The 19,289-nt window shown below is 41.5% G+C and overlaps 1 protein-coding gene across 1 annotated transcript in view; it reads right to left on the reverse strand.

Annotated features, from left to right (window-relative positions):
• The window catches only part of uvrag (UV radiation resistance associated gene), a 92,842-nt gene that overhangs the window by 62,316 nt on the left and 11,237 nt on the right, over positions 1 to 19,289 (reverse strand). Inside the window, exons 7-9 of the mRNA XM_084374641.1 lie at positions 14,266 to 14,371; positions 8,809 to 8,935; positions 640 to 724 (exon numbers count right to left, since the gene is read on the reverse strand). Coding sequence (XP_084230767.1) covers positions 640 to 724; positions 8,809 to 8,935; positions 14,266 to 14,371 — 318 coding nt within the window. The remainder of the gene's footprint in view (positions 1 to 639; positions 725 to 8,808; positions 8,936 to 14,265; positions 14,372 to 19,289) is intronic.

Here is a 19,289-nt window from a genome sequence, read left to right on the forward strand (position 1 = left end):
GAGGGCTAACTACTGCCAACAGTGCGGGACACACAGCAACATATAGCACCATTGGCGCTCAACGGCAGCAGAGGCATTGTTGTGTCAAGGCCTTACACCTCAGACCGGCTATATCAATCTAGAAAGGTAAAGTTAGATGTTTTTAACTGATTTTTTCCATGAAAAAACACAAAACACACAGATATTTCCAAGCAATAGATGTTAAGCAGATGCACAAGTGTCGGCGTTAATTTCCTGTTTGCTGGGTCTCTTGGCCTGTACTGGCCTTCCTGGGGCTCTGGTTTACCCTCTGTGACTGCCAGGTACTGCTCAGACAAACAAAGCTGTATCCAGGGTCAGCACCCGCCGCACACATCTCCCCGCAGGCCAAGGCAAACACAGGCCAACAGGCTTTTTAGCACAATGCGTAAACCCTCCGTTGAGAACACATAAATAGGCAGTGCCAGCCGCAAAAACATCCCCTTGTTTTGAAAGAGCATGGTGGGAGGCAGGGAGCAGGGTGTAGCCTCATCACAATTCACATCGAGTCACATCATTCACCGGGCTCTGGGTAATGTCTGGCTTACGAGGATGACTGCATTTAAAAGTGTGTTTTCTGTGAAGAAATAAAGCAATAGCTAATTATAGGTTCACGCATACCTCTTGGCAGTGCATTCCTTCTGCAGCTTGGTTAAGGATTCTTTCTCCTCCTTCAGACACTCGTGTTGATCGGAGAACGCTTCCTCTGGCAGACAGAAAGAAAAAAAGAGTAAATTATCAGGTGTGTGTTCTCTTCTGCTACATCTGAACAGACAGGTGGGCTTGTGTTTGGTTGGCTGCCATCCACTGTTAAACTTCAGTGAGATCAAACAGCTCTTTTGATCAGGCCAAAAACCATTTCCTTTTGACACCACATAAAACCAAACAGCGTATGTATTCAAATTACAGGATTTGTCAGACGCTGTAAATACAGAGCTGAGCAAATAAATAAAATCAGGCAGAGAAGGGACGGTGATGATCCAGCCTGTGGAAGTTGTATAACTGCAATATTGGCAAGCTCACAATACCACAGAGTAGCATAAAACAGGAAAGAAGCAAAAGTATCATTAAGAGTTGTGACAGAATATTACAACCCTATAACCGAATCTGTGTTTATAAAACATCACATACACAAGTGTCAGGCAAATGCTACAGAAACATGACTTACTGTAGGGTTCAACATGATTGTAATAAACAAGAGGTTTGACTATTAAATACACATTAAAACAAAAAACTATTAATTCAATTCTTAAACAGGTTCTTTGTTGCAGCGATTATTAGATATGATCCCAGTTGTGAGTAAGTGGGTAGTAGGGTTGCAACAATATAAGAGTATCACAGTATGATAACCTCCTCAGAAAATATCACCAGTATGAAAGCATATGGTATTACACATTTATTATTATCAGTTACAACGACCCTTAAAGGAATGAAAACACAAGGTTTTTTTTTGCTTGAATAAACCCTTCATTATAATTTCACAAAATATAATGTCCTGACAGACATGAAACCTGATATAAACTTGTAATATATATCTTTTTAATAATGCTAACAGGGTAGAATTCTACACCGCAAATGTGCGTGGTACAATGATCGTCAATTTTCATACCATGGTATACCTTGAAACTAGTGCAACGCTGCAACCATAGTCTGTAGGCAAAGCAGTGAGTCCTAATAACCAAACCACATGTTTGCTACACATTTTTCTCCTGCATTTTTCCTCGACACTTCACTATAAACAGAAGTGAGTGTTTGCTTTTTTAGCGTTCTATCTTTGTTAAAAGCTGAAAAAAGAAAAGGCATATGGACAACTGTATGCGTCTTGTGATGATTATTAAAACATTTGGATTTTTGTCCTAATTAAGAGCTCATGGTTCTTAATTCTTGCAAGGTGAGATTGACCATCAGGTGCAACAGCTACATGACTGTGGCGAAGAGAGAGCAGAGCCACAAAGCAAAGCTCTTCATGCCAAAAATCACATACTGAATGCTTCATGCTCAGACTGTTAATATAAACAGCGGTAATGAGGTTTCTCCCCAAGGTGGCTGGCCTCACTCTTTGTGACAAGGGAAAGAGCTAGGCCATGTAGGAGGACGTTGGTGTCAAGTCACTGCTCTTCCACAGCCAGATGAACTGAGAGCTAACTCTGTCAAATAATAAGTATACTTATTAGGTGCCTCCAGTTAAAATGCCCTGAGGACAATTTAGTATTCAGGCTTCCCTGACAGGGCCTAATGTTCTTCCAGGAAGAGCAGAAGGAGGTTGGTGAGGACAGGAACATTAAAGAAGTAAATGCACAGATTTTACATATCAAACTGTGTTTCCATGTGTTGGAGCGAATGACTGCATATGTAAAAAAAAAAAAAAAAAAGTACTGTGGCTCCAGATGGAGTTGTACAAAGGCTGATAAATTGCCTCAAGTGATGTCAGCGTCGATTTGGGCTGAAGACTACAAGTTTGACATATTTGTTTTTAATTTGAGGAAGAAGTAAGCAAACCAAACTTAGTATTAGAGGGTAGCCTGCTCCTCATCAAGGCTTAAAGCTAGTGGCTTGAAGTGAGACTATCATAACCAACCAAGACTTCGACCAAACCATCTGCAAATGAACTGAATTGTGAGTAATGGAGGCGCCAGGCTGTGACAATAGAGAGACGTGTGGAAAAAGACGATATCTCGACAACATTACAGGAGTGCAATGCTCAACTAGTACTCTTTCAAGGATAGTAATATAATTGATTCCAATTCTGATTTAGTTTATTAATTACTTATGTTGAAAGCAAAAACACCAGCAATCAAACGCCTATAATGAAATCCCCAATTAGCTTCTACTAATGCAAACATAACAATTCCTGTAGTTTCCACAAGCTTTCTGTAGGCAGACTCAGTGATGTTCTTGACAGCTTAAACTATTTGAGAACTTTTTATTGGGTTTGTTTTGGAAATTTGATGGGTCAACATCAAAGCCTGCAATCCACACTGAAATGCCAGCAGCTGGCAGAAAAGTGTGTTTTGAGCATTTAAGATTATCACAGTACATGTGTCATCAGCTGGATCACAGGACCTGCTTTTTATCACATACTCCCACTCACATCCATGTTACTCAAACTGAAATCATAAGGGTAGAAGAAGAGATACGTCGACAGAGACAGAGACAGAGGGATGGAGAAAATAAAGGTACTCAGAACTATCTCAATCAGATTAGAAAGAAGGACAGATAGTTTGAGGCTGAGATCAGACAGGCTGTTGTCAGTGATGACATGAAAACATATTTAAATACTGACTGCTTGGACCTGAACTGCACTCTTTGCTTTCATATAATGCCCAGCTCTGAAGAATCTGTTCCATACATCCCTCTTCTCATCCTTTCATCGCTCTTACCAGTTCCAGTTTGTACGCTGGATAGACGGATTGATAATAATATGCTATCTTTAATATTAAACATGAGTGGAGGGTTTAGGATCTAAAACTTGGCCTGGCTTTATGATGCTTAAAAGCTGTCCATTTGCTGGTGAGGCTGCTAAAATTGAATGTGAAAATAAATCAGTCAGGGGGCTTTTCTGATTCTGGAAAGTGTACAATGCACAGTAAGGGGCCTCTGGCAGCAGATGGCAGGCTCCACGGGATTCTGAAGGAAATCAAGCTGCAAAATGGACACCACTCCGCTGGTTTGTTCAGACTGTCCTGAACTTAGCGACCTCTGTGTAAGAACGGGAGTGTTCATGGACTGGGTGAGGTCTGGAACTGTTTCTAATTAATAATTAAGTGACACTCTGATCTATGTGAGAGTCAGTGTCACTCACAGTGACATGAAACATCAATTAACATCAGCTAACACAGAGATGCTCAAAGTGGATTTATAATAAATGATAAATAGCAATAACACTAGACTGGTTAATCATTACAGGAAAACACTTGGACTTCCCACTGTTTCCCGAGTAGAGGTCTTGTTGTGTGTAATGAAAAAGGTGCAACATCTCAAGAGAGATGGCTGCTTTCTTGTAAAGATGTATTTTTCCTCTGCGGTACTTAAGATCAGTAACTTGTGAGTCTACAACTTCAGAGAAAAGATCACTGAAGCTATGGGGAAACTTATCAGTAATTACACATACAGAATCTCTAAAGGCGCATATAGTCTGATTCACTTTAAGGGGGTCAATGATTTGCCACTTATTAAAAAGGCGCATTTAGATGTTAAGTTTCACTTTGTGACATTATTATCAAGGGATGTTTTATCCATGCAGAAATCAATGCAGCTGCTTAAAATGATGAAAATATAACAGACAGCAGAGTCAACAATGCATTCCTTCACCTCAAAACATAAAAACTAAGTACCTCAACACCTTCCTTGTGCTAAAGAGCACAAGGAAATTGTTTCCGAGGAATAAACTGCACTAGTGTCTGAGGGAAAACGCATTAAAGAAGTTGGGCTGCTGGTATGAAGGCATAAAACTTACTGTTAACTGGTTATGAAACAGTCTCAAATTAATACTGATGCCTGTATATATTTGATAATAAACAAATGAGACCATTTGCGAGAAGCTTAGCAAGTTATTCTAAATGCCTGTAACGTGGTTGGATTCAGAAAATTAAAACGGCGGGTTGAGTGTGAATTGGGGAGTCTGGCAGCCTGAGGAAGGAGGCTACTCTGCTGTTTTTAAACCAACTCTCTATGCTCTGAAAAGAATATGTTTGGCTGTGACATAGAGACAGAGTGGGATGTCAGGGGGGTTAACAAAAGCGAGAGAAACGTAGAAAGACATCCTAGTTAGTCATTACACAGAGTGTTGGGCTGCAGTACCTGTCAACTCTTATTCTCCGTCAAAGATGGCAGCCAACTGAAGGATGTAAATGTGTAAAGCTGAGCTGCTGCTAAAGGAGCCTTAATGATGATAGCTTCAATATGAGGCCTTTTCTCTGAGGTGACAAATACCTCCACACACTACACCTTCACAAAAACTGTGTTCCTCACACTTGAGAAACCCAACCACTGACATTTATTGCTCAGGAGCCCTGGCTGTGTTACAGAGCGTGAGAATAACTACCATTACTAAGTACAATAAACGCTGTTCACGGACCTGATTTATGTCGTCTGCTCAAGGTAGAAGGAGGGAAATTAGACAGGAGGAAATTGTGACAAGAGTGTGACCCCAGCAAAACCAAACCCATTAATTCTGGGGGGAGGAAAGAAAGACTTATTTTAAATTCACAGCTGTAAAGAAGGAAAAAAATGTGGTCATGCTCATATGTCCTCGGTTATGGATTGTGTGAAAGACGTGCAGTGGAGTATGTGTGTATGTGCCCGAGAAGAGAAAAACAACAGCTTTACTCAAGTCTACATTCCTGCTATGATTTCACTGCTATCACTGTAAATCAGTGGGCATTGAGCAGCTAGTAGTTAACCTGTCATCAGGATGATACTGGCTGCTGATGTTTTTCAGTGCTTATTATGCGAACACTGTCCAGGGTGGTAAAAAGGAAGCAAATACTTATGAACAAAGATGAACACAGAATAGACATCCGCAAGTCGGCAATGACGTTCTAATAGTTACTTTACAAAAATGCAGACACCCAACTTTAATCTCATCTTTATCTGTGAGCTCACGTGTAGACACACACCTGCAGAGCCTCGACTGTATGTTTGGGTTTTCTGGGCAATTTGTTTTGACAGAGGCCCGGTTTCCTGGGAATAACAGGTTGATAAGAGTTATTTGCTAATGGGCCCGATGACTGTGTGAGAGCTGGGAAGACCACACGGCCAGGTACAGATGAGATTTTAAAGAGTGTGGCGAAACATGGAGAATAGCAGTCCATACGGGATGCCCCCTGGGGATATATTACATAGCAACCTACTTACACATACTGTTAAACTGTCAATAAAACGTAGAAAGAAACCTGTATCTAATAAGGACTGGAATGTGTGAAAATTCTGCAAATTAAACACTCACTTATAATTAAATCAACATTGACTTTATGTGAGAATATAAATCATAACCAGCTTGTCAGATGAGCAAACGAACAACTGAATGGGACTAAATCTGCACCTACAAGTTTGCCAATAGTAACCAGAGGAACGTTCCAGAATGAAATTCAAGCCACAATAGATAAAATCATGTGTGTCCCCGTTATGAAAGATGAGATCAGATGAAACAAACACGTTGTGGTGCCAATCTAAATACAATCAGACACAAAATCAGCTGCTGTATGAAATACAGTAAACACCTGTCTCCCAGAGTATCCTGTCTGTAATTAATACAGGGCTTTTTCCGATAGTGAAACAAATGAATATGTGCAGGCTGATTAGAAGAGTTAAACAACAAGTTGGAAGTACAGCCTGGCCCAGCAGCATATGGTTTTCAGCTTTTGACTTATGAGTCTGGGGAAAAACAACACGATTTTCAGCGCGGCCCTATTCAGCTACAGCATTTCAATTTATCCTAAAATACCTTTTACCTCTTTTACCAGCTGAAGGAATTTTTTCTTCTGTTTCTTAATAAGCACTTGTCCAGTCTGGAAAAAAGCCATCAATGAGCTGTAGAGCGGGAGAGCAGCGAGTTCTTTTGGCTGTAGAAGCAGTGGTGACAGGTAAAGAGGGAGAGGATTAACGGCCTTTTTTTTTTTTTTTTTTAAAAGATCGCAGCACAAAGGAAACTTCTCCCTGAACCCCTCTTAGTGCTCCCTTTTTGTGTGAGCGTGAGTATGTGCGTATGTCTGCATACATGTGCAGACTACATGCTAATCATTTCCAATCCCCATCTCAGGTTAACGGCTGGGTGAGGTGACCTGCCCTTTGGCCAAACAGCAAGCCGATATTACAAACACAGGGTTCCTACAGAGAGCACCTGGGATTCTTTAAGACAACCAGTGCTAATGAAAGTGGAACTGAGATATATCTTGTCCAAGCTGAACAGGAACAGGTTCAATCTCCAACCTACAACAATCATAGTACAGCTGTTGCTCAAAATTAACCTACTTTAGTAGCTGTTTGTTCTCATTTGACTGAACAAAGGTAGTTCTGATGCAATAAAGCCATCTACAGACTACTTGTAAGTGTATGTTCTTGCTATTAAAGCTGTATTTTAATAAGCACCATGAGAAACACATAACTAAATATGAAACAAAGGTTGCTGACGTTGAGAAAAGAGAAGAGTTCATGTTCTGCAGCATCCCCAAAATATACTCAAATTACAATATATGATTTGTGGGTACATGCAATCATAACAAAATAATTAGTAGTTAGTATTAAAGGGTAACTCCACCTATTTTACACACTAAAGTGTGTTTACAGGTCTTGGGGAGTACTACTGCATATGTGAAAAATTAGTATAAAGCCTATTCTAGGTTTCAGAGCAAGCTGCATGTAATCTGATAAATTTCCTCCCTTACTGTCCTTCAGTCCACTGGCCTACTCCTATAACACTGCTAGACTCATTATGGACAGTTTAAAAACAAATTATCAAAATGGATACAGCAAAACCAGAGAGACCTCTCAGAAAAAAAGTGAATACCACAGCCTTATGTCTCTGTTTTTTCTGTTCATGTCTCACCAATTGCAAAAATATGTATGCCTTCCTACTGCATAGACCTGCATAGTTTGGGTTTACTTGTGTGTACATCTGTCAAACGAAGCTTCACTTACACGGCCTTTTATTTCCCTCTGAAGAGTAACAGGCAGCAGTAAAACCGTCCACAGCTCTCAGGCATCAGTTAGGAGCAGCAGACTTTACAGGGTTAACTCATTGACACCACTGCACAAACACTGTTGCTTTAGTGGCCTGGCAAAGACTGCAAAAACCACAGGCATGGCTCTGTATACTGTATACGACGTGTGTACGTGTGTACGTGTGTACGTGTGTGTGTGTGTGTGTGTGTGTGTGTGTGTGTGTGTTGAGTGACTCCAATCCTCTGAATGGTAGCATGACAGAGGTTTCCTGTATGTGACAACACTGTCTACTGTACCTTACTGTGCTCAGAGATGAACAGGTAAAACAGTGCACGCACAGTCTACCTGCTGCAGTCAGAGAGAAAATTGGTGTTTCCTTTACAACAAATCACACTGTAAATCTTTTCAGTTTAAGTCATATTATGAAGAGTATCTTAATAACTGAATTTACAGTGTGATATACTGCAGTCAGAATCCATCAGTAGTGTAATTAACTTATCCTTAAAATTAATTTGGTGAATTTATGTACTTGCACTTTTGGTGTTTTTACCAGTCTACTGAGTAATTATACAAGATGGATTTGAGTAAAGCAGCACCATTAGAGATAACAAAATGAGCTGCAGTATGACTGACCGATCATCTCATGTGATACTTATGCAACACTAAATGCCCAGTGCCCTTCATGTATTTTACCACTAGTGTGCTCATGTTAGCAGTAATTTGTGGGGTATAAAGACTGATCCAGTAAACTGAATACACAAAACCACATGTGCTCTAATGTGTATACAGTATTGGCATGGTTGGCCAAGTTGCGTGTGTGTGAGTAACAGTCATGCTTGTCGCATAAGACAGCAAGTATTCTGACATTGACTTAAGACAGCAAACTGAAATTTGTAGGCCTGAAACAACTGATGACTTTCTGTGCTAATTAATCGATTGAACAATGAATAACCAATCATCATATTAGGCGTGTGCAAAAGATGAACAAAGCAATTAATATGAACGGATTTCTCATCCTCTATTTCATTAGGGAAATGTTTATAAGAAAAAAAAACTTAGTAGTGGTCTGGTATTAATCGCCACATCAGTCCAGGTACACTTGTCTTCTGTGCACCTCGTTGTCTTTACCTTTCTTCTGAAGCTGTGTCCTCTCCTTCTGCCGCAGGTCTATCTCCCTGCCGAGTGCCTTCCTCTGTCGCTGCAGCTCACTCCGCAGCACGGCTATACGCAGCTGCATGCACTCCCGCTCTTTCTTCTGTTCAGAGCAAACAGAGGAGAATGATATGGTAAGAAAACAGAGGAGGACGAAGGAAAATATTTAGCATGTGCTCACTGCAATCTCTAGTGTTTATTGCCCTTTCTAAAGACCCCTAAATTCCTACTAGCTTCTTCGAAAACAAGCCGTGTTTTCACAGGCTGATCCTGGGTTGCATTGATTTAATGTACATCTATTGAGCCAATGCTCAGCATCAATAATTCAGATTCCACTTTCAACAACTAATGACGAGAAAGACGGGGAATTATTTGACTATTCAAAACATCTCACATCTCACTGAGCCCTGAGAGCAGTGCAACAGGTGAAATGGTTTAGTAATGATGACCTCGAGTCATGGGAATGGCTGGCAGAGAGTTAACTGGTATGGAGTTCTGGCTGTTAGCATGCAATCAGCCGCTCTGAAGAGATGCAAGGAGATGAGGCTGAGGGCCCCTTTTTTGTCGCTGTGCGACAACCAGGGCAAGTGGTGCTCCAACTGTTATTCTCTTGATCTTAACATTTGCTTTGCCAAGCAAAGCGCAATGGTGCACAGTTGAGGAGCAAAGATGTTCATGATTCAAATCTTAAGACTTTGAGAGAGAATAAATGTCTCAATACAAACGCCTGTCTCTGGCCCAGTGTAACTCTGCTGCCAGTATGGTGATTATATCAATGAGAACACACACAATACATGGAGCAAATGCACAAAAATGGTGGAAAATGCTTAAAATAAAATAAACATAATAAACTATTTTAATTCAACCAGTAGATATGTTTAATACAGTCTACATTTATCTATAAACAAATGTGAGTGATTCTTACTGAATCTGTAACTAGTCTAACAGAATCATCTTCAGTTCACAATCTAAAAGCAGCAGGATACATATGGTGATCAATCTGCAGCCTCTGATTTAAGAAGTGCCTTGCCAGAGTGCAGTGTCATTAAGTGTGGCTGTTCACTGTGTTTACCTTCCTGAAATTGCAGGCAAAAGGCACCAGGATGCTGCTGTACCAAATAACCAAAAACATCTCTATGCACATCAGACTGGTGGCTATTATTTGGTTTTCTGTCTGTTTATACAGGAGATGTCAGGTTACAGTGGCTCACCAGTCCTGTGTGTCACAGTCTCCTTCCCAACATTCTTTTAAGGAAAAGTGGCGTTTCAGGTTTTATGTGTGCGTGCATTTTTTAGAACTCTTACATACATACATACGTATGAGTTTGTGGTTTTCTTGAAACACTTTCACATACTGTATGTCTCTCTAAATATAATTTTGGTAAAATTTTTCATCCACCTATTTCACACAGCACATAATTGTTCATATTAATACACAAATAACGCATTCATTCTTTTATTTACAGCAGACGTCTTGAAATGTCATACCGGAAAAAGAAAGGAAAAGGAGGAAAAGAGCTGTAATTATTACATTTAATGATGGCTGAACTTAATTGAGCTGCTTCAGTTTCAGGATCCTGGTAGTGAACATGCTGGCTCACTGTCACACGGTCATGTCTGACTGGGACACTTGAATATAACAGCACTATTGTTACCGTTATTAGTAACATCTGTGCTTTTCCAACTATGACAAGTCAAAACGGCTGCTGTGAAAAATGGTTATTACACATGCTTGTTCAGCATGGCTTACTCGGAAACTTAAACGAAAAAAAGCCATAATTACTGTTATTAATCAAGCCTGTGCATTTCCTGGTATGTAAACTCAAAAATTCTGCTGTATAAAAAGGAGTCTGTTCTTGAAGTACTACTTTCCCACACGCTCCTGTTGCTCATTTTTATCAAAAACAACCCAATAAACATGTTTTGTTTTTTTTTTTGTATCCTACTGTAATAAAGATCTTAAAAAGTCCTACACTTCTCACGCCCACCCACACAGGTGCTTTCACTTCATGTGACAAATCAGACCTTTTCTCTGAATGTATGGCTGCATACAGCCCTTGCTGGACTGACAGCTCCATCATTCACCTGTTCATTTGTTTCACCTGTGAGAGCAACTTTCACCATTCAAGGCTTTTCACAGCAGACATTTTGACTTACCAAGTGTAATGAATAACACTCATTATGGCTGCATTACTTTTATACACACCAAGGACTCTCAATCAAAACAATTAAAAACAAAAGATGTAGTCCAACCTCCTCGTACAAAAAGTACAATGGAACACCATTCACAGGCAGAGTTCCTACTTAGAAACTCAAATCATTCAAACCCAACTTAATGAGGAAGGCCTCTGACTTCACACAACAATTTCAGCACGCATGGGGAGAGGTATGATCTATTTGTAGACAACGGTATTTGAATTTGGCTAGTGATTAGAATATTTAGATACATTTCCAAGTATAAAAGAGCTGTAAAATAAAATGTATAATGGCGTCTGTTACCTCATGAGTTGTTTTCCCTCATCTGTTTCATGTATATGTGGGAGGAGGCTGCAGTGCTGATGGTACACTTGTGTGTACTCTTGCCAAAGAGACATCACTCGTTACACTCAGCCAAGTTTTGTTGTTAACTTTTTGTGTCGAGCACTTGGAATGCTTGGATGTTGTGAAATAGCATGGGATCATTGTCTTCACCATAACCGATGAAAATCTCTTCATCCCCGCCAACAATAGGCTGTGAAAAAGAGCGAGATTTTGTGCGGTATTGGCACATGGCCTACCATCAACGCCCCAACTGCCCCAAGAGTGGAGACAAGAAGACGAGCAGGTGAGACAGGATGCAAATATCGATAAAAGGGAAGGGCTGAGTGAAATTTGGCAGACTATTTCTTCATTGGGCCAGCTTGATATGGAGACTCAGACTGGACCAGACTGGATTAAGTGTAGTTTCAGGCCTGGTATTGTGCACGTTGGCTACCTGACATGGTTTCCTGGGATTTGCAAGTGTGCCCAGTCACTTTTACCAGATAAAGACAACACTCAAGAGTAATGCCCAACACAGAAAACATGCAAACGTGTGGACGTGGACCACAATAAAGCCCCCATCAACTCCAGATGAGTGTTTGTCTTTGCCTCTGTACCCACAACTCTGGGCTGGATTCCCTCTCACCACATGCCCCCTTGCCCAGCAGCAGCATCAGTGTGCAGGTCATTAGTCAACATGTTGGCCTCTCTGTAGGGTGTCCCTTCATCAGGCTTCACATCTCTATCTGGAAGATGGGGAGCCTGCAGTTGGCCAACCATCTAATGAGGAACAGCACAGGGGATACATGGACTGATGGATGTGGATGTGGTGAACGGTAGATGAAGGGGAGAGATTTGACGCTAACAGAAACATACAATGAATAATGTTAAGTTAGGATGAACGGATAGGGCAACTTCAAAACATGCACAGAGAGATTTAAGAGGTAACGTTTGGGACTGTGAGGATGATGACTAAGACATGTACATGTAATATGAGCTGGAAGAGAAATTCATGACATGGATAGTGGAGAGTTGGGAGGGAGCGAGCTTGCTGGCAGGATCACAGAGATTCAGCCTTGTTATTCCATCCTGTAGTTTGCAAGCAGGGACTGTGGCATCTCACACACTCACACACACACACACTTAGATAGTGATCGTGGCCTGGATCAGAGGAAACACAGATACGCTTCTTCTTGAAGACTTCTGAGGGCTTTGTGGCAAAAACAGAGCGGGGTATCAGTGGCAGGGAGACGACTGATAGAGCCTCCATCTCTCCAATGTGTCGCACCCTGATGCTTGCATGTTAACCACCTCTGGCTTTGGCACGAACCATGAGCCTCCTACACTTTCACTGAGCGGCATAGTTGACAAGTGGGTCACAGCCATGTCAGCGTGTGTGTGTGTGTGTGTGAGACTGTTACCCACCACCAGGGCCCGTCTGACTCCTACTGAACATCAAACAGCAGCGGGTCAGCTGAGTAAATAAGCAGCAGGCGTGGGGGGGAACAGCAGATTAATGGCGGGGTGTGGGTGAGAGGGTGAAAGGGCCATGCGCTGAGGTTGGTGGCCTCCACTCTGTCCCCCTTTGATCCATGCTCACTTTGACGCACACAGAAGGATAGTACAGAGCTCTCCAAGGGGCGAAGAGGGAAACCCTTAGAAGATCCACACAATGATCCACTCACTACAAGTTGCCGGGTTTTACAGAAAGGTAGAGGACGAGGATTATGTGATTTATTAGCTGATGTGAGCTCTGAAAAGGGTTTCAAGGAATGTTTCACTGAGGGGGAAATATCAGAGGCAAGTTTTTGAAAGGGATCCTTTGTGGCAAAAGAATGGAGCCTCAATGTTTTTGTGGGAAGGCTTGAGAAGGCTATAGTGGAGCTGCTTTAATAGGAAGGGTGAAGGTCTGGGGAAAGGAACAAAAAATGCAGATGGAGAGCAAGATGGAAAGCAACAGCTGTAACAGCTGTCTAAAGAGGTACTCTAAAGAGTAGCCTAAAAAAAACTTCATATTTGGTATCCGTGCAAAAGCTCATACACAACACACACACACACACACAGACATTCTTGTAGATTTGAAAAGCTGGGTAGACACAAAAATATCCCAGCTGACTAAAATTAATTTTAGCATGTTAGGTATGTAATCCTGTGACTGGAGAAATGCTTTTTCCAAAGGCGAGCCTACCTGGAGGATAAGAAGTGTCACTGCCCCGGGGCTTTTATAACAGCAGGACTGGGGGTGCTTTTGAAGTGAATGTTTACAATAAACACAATGTCAAACCTGGGATCAGTGCCCAGTATTCACAGCTGTGTGGCTGCCGATTCCAAAAATGTTAAATATCCTTTCTTGCTTTTGCTGTGGATCCCAGTCGAGGATATGACAGGAGGTGGAAACATAAACAGTGGACTTTGGTCGAAGCATTATCACTTAGGCAGGTGGGATATTGCTCTGTCTCCGCTTTTCAGCAGAGCCATCAAAACAAAAGATATAATAGCTGCCCAAAGGATACAATTACATCCCACATTACTTTACTTTACAATTACATTGGAGGATTTGGGTGATACAAGCTCTTAAGTCCGGTTAAGTATTTAGCACAATACATACTGCTGATGTTTATTATTAATGTAGAAACCAATGGGCCTGTTATCGCTGATCACAGCAATTATTGCTCTCTGGTTTTAATAAACCTTCTTTGAAAACACTGAATCTCAAATCGCACCTCGTCTTTATATATTTTCTCAAAACACTAACTTCAACTAATTTTTATATACTTCTACAATAACACACGCTGATGAAACAACACCCTCTGCTCCTGCAAAAAAGCAAATAAGCTCTCTAAAAAATGCTGCTGATTGAAACGGAAGTTGCTGATGAGTTGCAAAATGCTGCTGATGGGTGACTGCGCTCACCCGCTCTGTGCAGGTCGCTGTCGTCCTTAGCTTCTCCTCGATCTCCTTCCCAATCTTCTGCACTGTCACTTGGGTCTGCTTGATGGCTCTCTGGGCTGTGTGAAGTCTGCAGGAGGAGGAGAACACAAAGTCACCATCCAGATCATTGTTCGTAACCACACAAACAACCCCATATTTAAACAGTCTTTCCAAGAGGCCACCAAATTGAGTGGCTGTGTCGGCGCTATGACTACACCAGTGATTCATTTCATTTTGCTTGGATGTTTACAGTGACTGTTTGGATCGTGAATTATGATTTTCCCCAAGTGGAAGAGTCATTGTGCAGTGTGTTTGTTATGCCTCGTTTGTATTTCTGATTTATTGGAGTTGATCTTCATTGTTCCAGTCCTTCGAGCTTGGTCTCCTAAACTATAAAGGTTTAGGTTAGTTTTGACTTTAAAAAAGGAAAAAAAAAACTAAAAACATTCCTAGTAAAAGAGGTTTAAAGTTTATTAGACCACCAAACCACAAATATCCCAACAAGAGTTTAACCACTATTATTTTCTCCAAGTTGTGTAATAAACCGGAATCAGAATCAGTGCCAGAAAGCAAAGACAACCGTTAAAAGGCCCACTGATTAATGGAAACCGCAATGATGGATGCTTATTCCAAATGGCATGTCATTGTCATCACTGAAATAGAGAACAGCTTCAGTACACAAATGACAAGCCTGCGCATTATTTACTCCATCAATCATGGGGCTAGTTAATGTCGAAAGTATGCTCTTTTTCAAGTCCAGAGCCCATAAACAGAGAGACAAAACCCCCGTCAGAGTAACCCCAGGGACTCATCTACAGACAACAATCCAACAGGGTGGGAATGAGTTACAGAAAACAGACAAAAGAGGGAACTGGCAATTAGCAATCATGATGTCAGACTGGTCTTAAATCATCCACTTTTTGCCAAATTTCTCAATGCCGGTACTTCTTGTTAGCACATTTTTTGTCACCCTGTGGTTTGGGTCATGAGGGTGATGTGAACGGGGTTTTCTTAAGGTATGCACTTGCTTTCAGTCTTCAAGAAATTGCCTCTTGAGTGGGTTTAGTGTAAAAGGCTCTTTCTAACAGGCTTCCAGCTTGGTGGGGCCATTTTACAAATCCTATGAGGCTTTTCTGTTATGAGATTCACAGTCACCTCTGGATATTTTTGCCTCTCTATGACAACCAAATATCATTCCTATGAAAATGCAAATAGAGTTCTAGTAAGGAAAATCCTTTCATATTTTCTGCCCATTTTTTCTTTATCTGTCTGAGGTGACAGCGATAGCAGTTGGAGATAGTCCTCTGGAACATCAGGGCAAATCTGTTTTGACAGCTTTATCTGTTTAGGTGATTGCAGTGGTAGAATCTGATATGGCCTTTTCCCCCAGGTGAGAATAGTTATCTCCTCTCTCCTTTTCACGCATGTCTGCCCTCTTATCATTGCCTGAGTCTTGGCCTAACGCCTGCCCATCAGGCTCTATCACAACCTATGGAGCAGCAGGGGGCAGGGGTGCTCCTACTGTGCACCCTCATTGGGGCAGCAGTTTAATCGCTGGGCAACAGTCCAGAGAACGTCTTCTCACGAGCCATGACAACTTTCTTTTTCCGAGGCATGAGAGGTAACTCGCAACTCTGCCACAGGGGATTTGCAGGAAGTTATGACTGAGCATGTGCACTCAACCCTTCATGCCGATAAACATCAGAAAAACAATAACATTTTCTCCTTTGACCGTGGCACTAGATCCTGCAGGGGTGTCAGATGAAACTTGTGCTTTTGAAACGTCCTGGTTTTTGATAAACAGAAGGCATCTTGCAGAAATCTTTAATAGGGGCTTTCAGGTAAAGTTGAAATCGTAAGTAAAAATGGTCAATGTAAAAGTAAAAACAAGTGGAAAAAACTGATGACCTTCCAGTCTGTGTTAAAGTCCTTTGGGTGCTGTTGGATGGCAGCAGAGGTCTCCTGTTTTCTGTTCATTTACCTTACTGATTATCTTGACATAAATATTTGGCATGGTTTACATGCTGTGATCCAGAGTCCGCAATTTCACAATCAGAGTTGAGATGGAATCGGCAAATGCAGATGTGTCATCAAGCTCACGAATATAAGCCAGAGAAAGACTGGAATATGAAGAAGACACCAGGGAGTACACTGTTGTTCTTCTGAGACAAAACTAAGAGGGAAACATCAAGAAAAGCAACCTTTAAGGCCTCACGTAGCATTGTGTCTTCCCCAGGAGGTGATGGCAATTTATAGAAGTATGCAGCAGCTGAAACTTTTCTGTCAATTCCTCACTAGAATCACTGCAGAGCTTTTTCCTGTTGCAGGCAAGAAGTAGGATCTAGCAAACCAGATATAGTAATATACACATGGTGTATTCCAGTCCCAAATTTGCATTCAAATGAACCGAATTAAGGCTGCTTCCCCTTTACCAAAGCAGTATTGTAAATCTTGAACATTGTGTGGCCTGGCCAGTCTTCCAGCTGTACTGATGACTGCACTCAATTCATTTCCAGCAACCATAACCCAACAGCACAGGGTGAACAGCGCAGCCCATTAAGCCATTCAAAAGAAGCTCTGAGACATTCTGTTACAACAAATTGAGGACAATGTCCTTCTGTCACACCTCTGCCAGGGACAAAACAGACAGCGGAACAGTAGGAAAATCACAACAAACAACTCTTCTAAATCCTCTGTATCTCACTGCCAAAGAATGTCAACACGTTTAAGCACTTGCTATTCACTTGACTTTAACATTGTCTACATCTACTTGCAATTGAAGATAAGATGACTGGACTTCTACACCTCCAGGCTGATATTTTTCCTCAGGATCTGCTGAATTGCTATGACCCATGTTTACAGGGTAACTACAACAGAGATGCCGGGAAACCAAGGAGATCTTGAGAAAAGATATTTTTGGTTTTAAAAAGGTTCAAAAGGAGGTCACGCATTCTGTAGATAATTCTAGAAATTTGAATCACCAGTCATCAGCGTGAGCTCCTTGCCGTTGTCTTACACTAAAAATCTTAAACAGTTAGTCATGGTTACTTAAGCAGCCTCTTGTAGTAAGCCAAATAACAAACAATGACTTAACTACAAAGTCATGTTTTATCTACAAAAACCTCATAAAAAAGTTTTATTAGTCAAGACTATTGTCTTTTGTGTGAGAAGCCAGAAAACAAAAGACAGAGGCCAAAGATTAGTAGTTTTAAAGTTTTAAAGTTTTGGGGTATAATTTTAGAGGTGGAAGGAATGAATCTTACAAGCTGAGATAACAACAGACAGCACTGCAAGGCAAGCAATAAAGAAGCTATGAAGCTGGAGACAGTGAGGGAAAAATAAGAGAACAGGAAAGAATTAGGCAGGTAGTGAGAACAGAGGGTCGACATGCTGGCAAAAGTACATGTCTGAGGTCTTAGCCTTGAGACTATGTAATCCGATAGAAGAAATGTGTTGCAGGCCCACAGCCTACAATGAAAAAAACACAACCCTCTCCTCTTAAATTATATCCTTTTGTTCTGCCACACCACCCCAGAGGTGTGAAACGAAAAAGCACCATCCATATCTATACCTACATAGTGATTTAAAGTTTAGGCAGCCAGTTTGTTTCTGTAGTCTGGTTGCTGCTGGTTGAGACCTCGGGGTCAGCTGTAGACTCTGATCCAGCTGCCTGGTTAACGTAAGAACACAACAACATCCCGTGTCAGAGAGCTGAGAGCTGTGGCTGCAGCATCCAACCAGCAGGTGAGTAGACCTCAGGGGCCGCCTGCAGGAAAGCATTATCACCTCAACAACCTCTGGGTCATGAGAGACCCCCCACAGAGCTTCACCGTCATTGTGCCCTGCTTCTGTTGACACATACTGTACATACATGCATACTCCACATAGGAACATACAAAAACAAATCCAGAAACTCAAGCAACATATGGATCTGATCATGGGGAGAAGAAAGTTTCCCCTTTAGGCGTGAGGAGTTTGAGGCAGGCTCAATCTACAACGGCACAGGGTTGAATTGTTAAAGTTTTGATCCAAGAATGACGTTAGAATAGACCTGAAACTTCAACATTCAGCATCCACTATTCTTGTCACTATCTTACATCTAAAAGTTGTTGCATAACTCTTTGCTTTCAGAGAGCGGTGAGTAAGAACCGAGGGGCCACTCAAGTACTTCCTCTTACACACCACTTGAATGTGACGTTCAAGAACTCATAAGGCCATAAAAGATGGCTTCTAACCATTACAACTGGAACAGTAAACCACTCTGTCAGTCTTTCTGCCTCTCCTTTTTGTTATTATACAACCAGTCCATTATGCAGCTTAGTCATGTCCTCCTTCCTCTCTTACTGCTTGCACATCAAACCTTTCCCTGGTAGGAAAGAGGGGTGTTATTGTGAGGTTGAGAAATATCTGAATGTGTATGAATAGTCTCTACAAAAGGAAAAAAAACAATTTGTTGAACAGCTGGTTCATCTTCATCACTGTCTTCTCTACTTTCAGCCTACGTAGGCAGGGCCCCAGCTCTACATAGGATGTGGCTTAGCTTCTTCTATCTAAGCCTGGAAGACTCTTTGGAAGAGACAAAACTCTGCTGATTGATGATCTGTGCTTTCCCTCTTCATCTCTCCATCTGAGACGTGTTGTGTTTGCTAGCTCACATCACCATGCTTTTCACACAGGCGATGGGTGCTGTCAACATGAGCACGGCTGAAAAGCAGGCCTAGAATCTACTGACAAATTACAGTCATTAATCAAGGCCAGGGCGCTCTTTGCAAAGAGGCTCTCATCCTTTTCCATTAAAGCACTGCACTGGGCCAAGGCAGAGTGGGAGAGACTTGGGTGAGAATATCTGACACATTGCCGGTGTCCCCTGTGGACATGCATCACTGTTCCTGGCTAGAAAAAGACATTTACTCCAATTTCTCTGAATGAGACACAAAAGGAGTTAGACGACTACAGGAGAACACTATTTTTCATATAGTTTAATACATGCAACTCTGTAAGTTAGC

Source organism: Pagrus pagrus (assembly GCF_965226575.1).
Source record: "Pagrus pagrus genome assembly, chromosome: 14".
In the NCBI taxonomy this organism is placed as follows: domain Eukaryota; kingdom Metazoa; phylum Chordata; class Actinopteri; order Spariformes; family Sparidae; genus Pagrus; species Pagrus pagrus.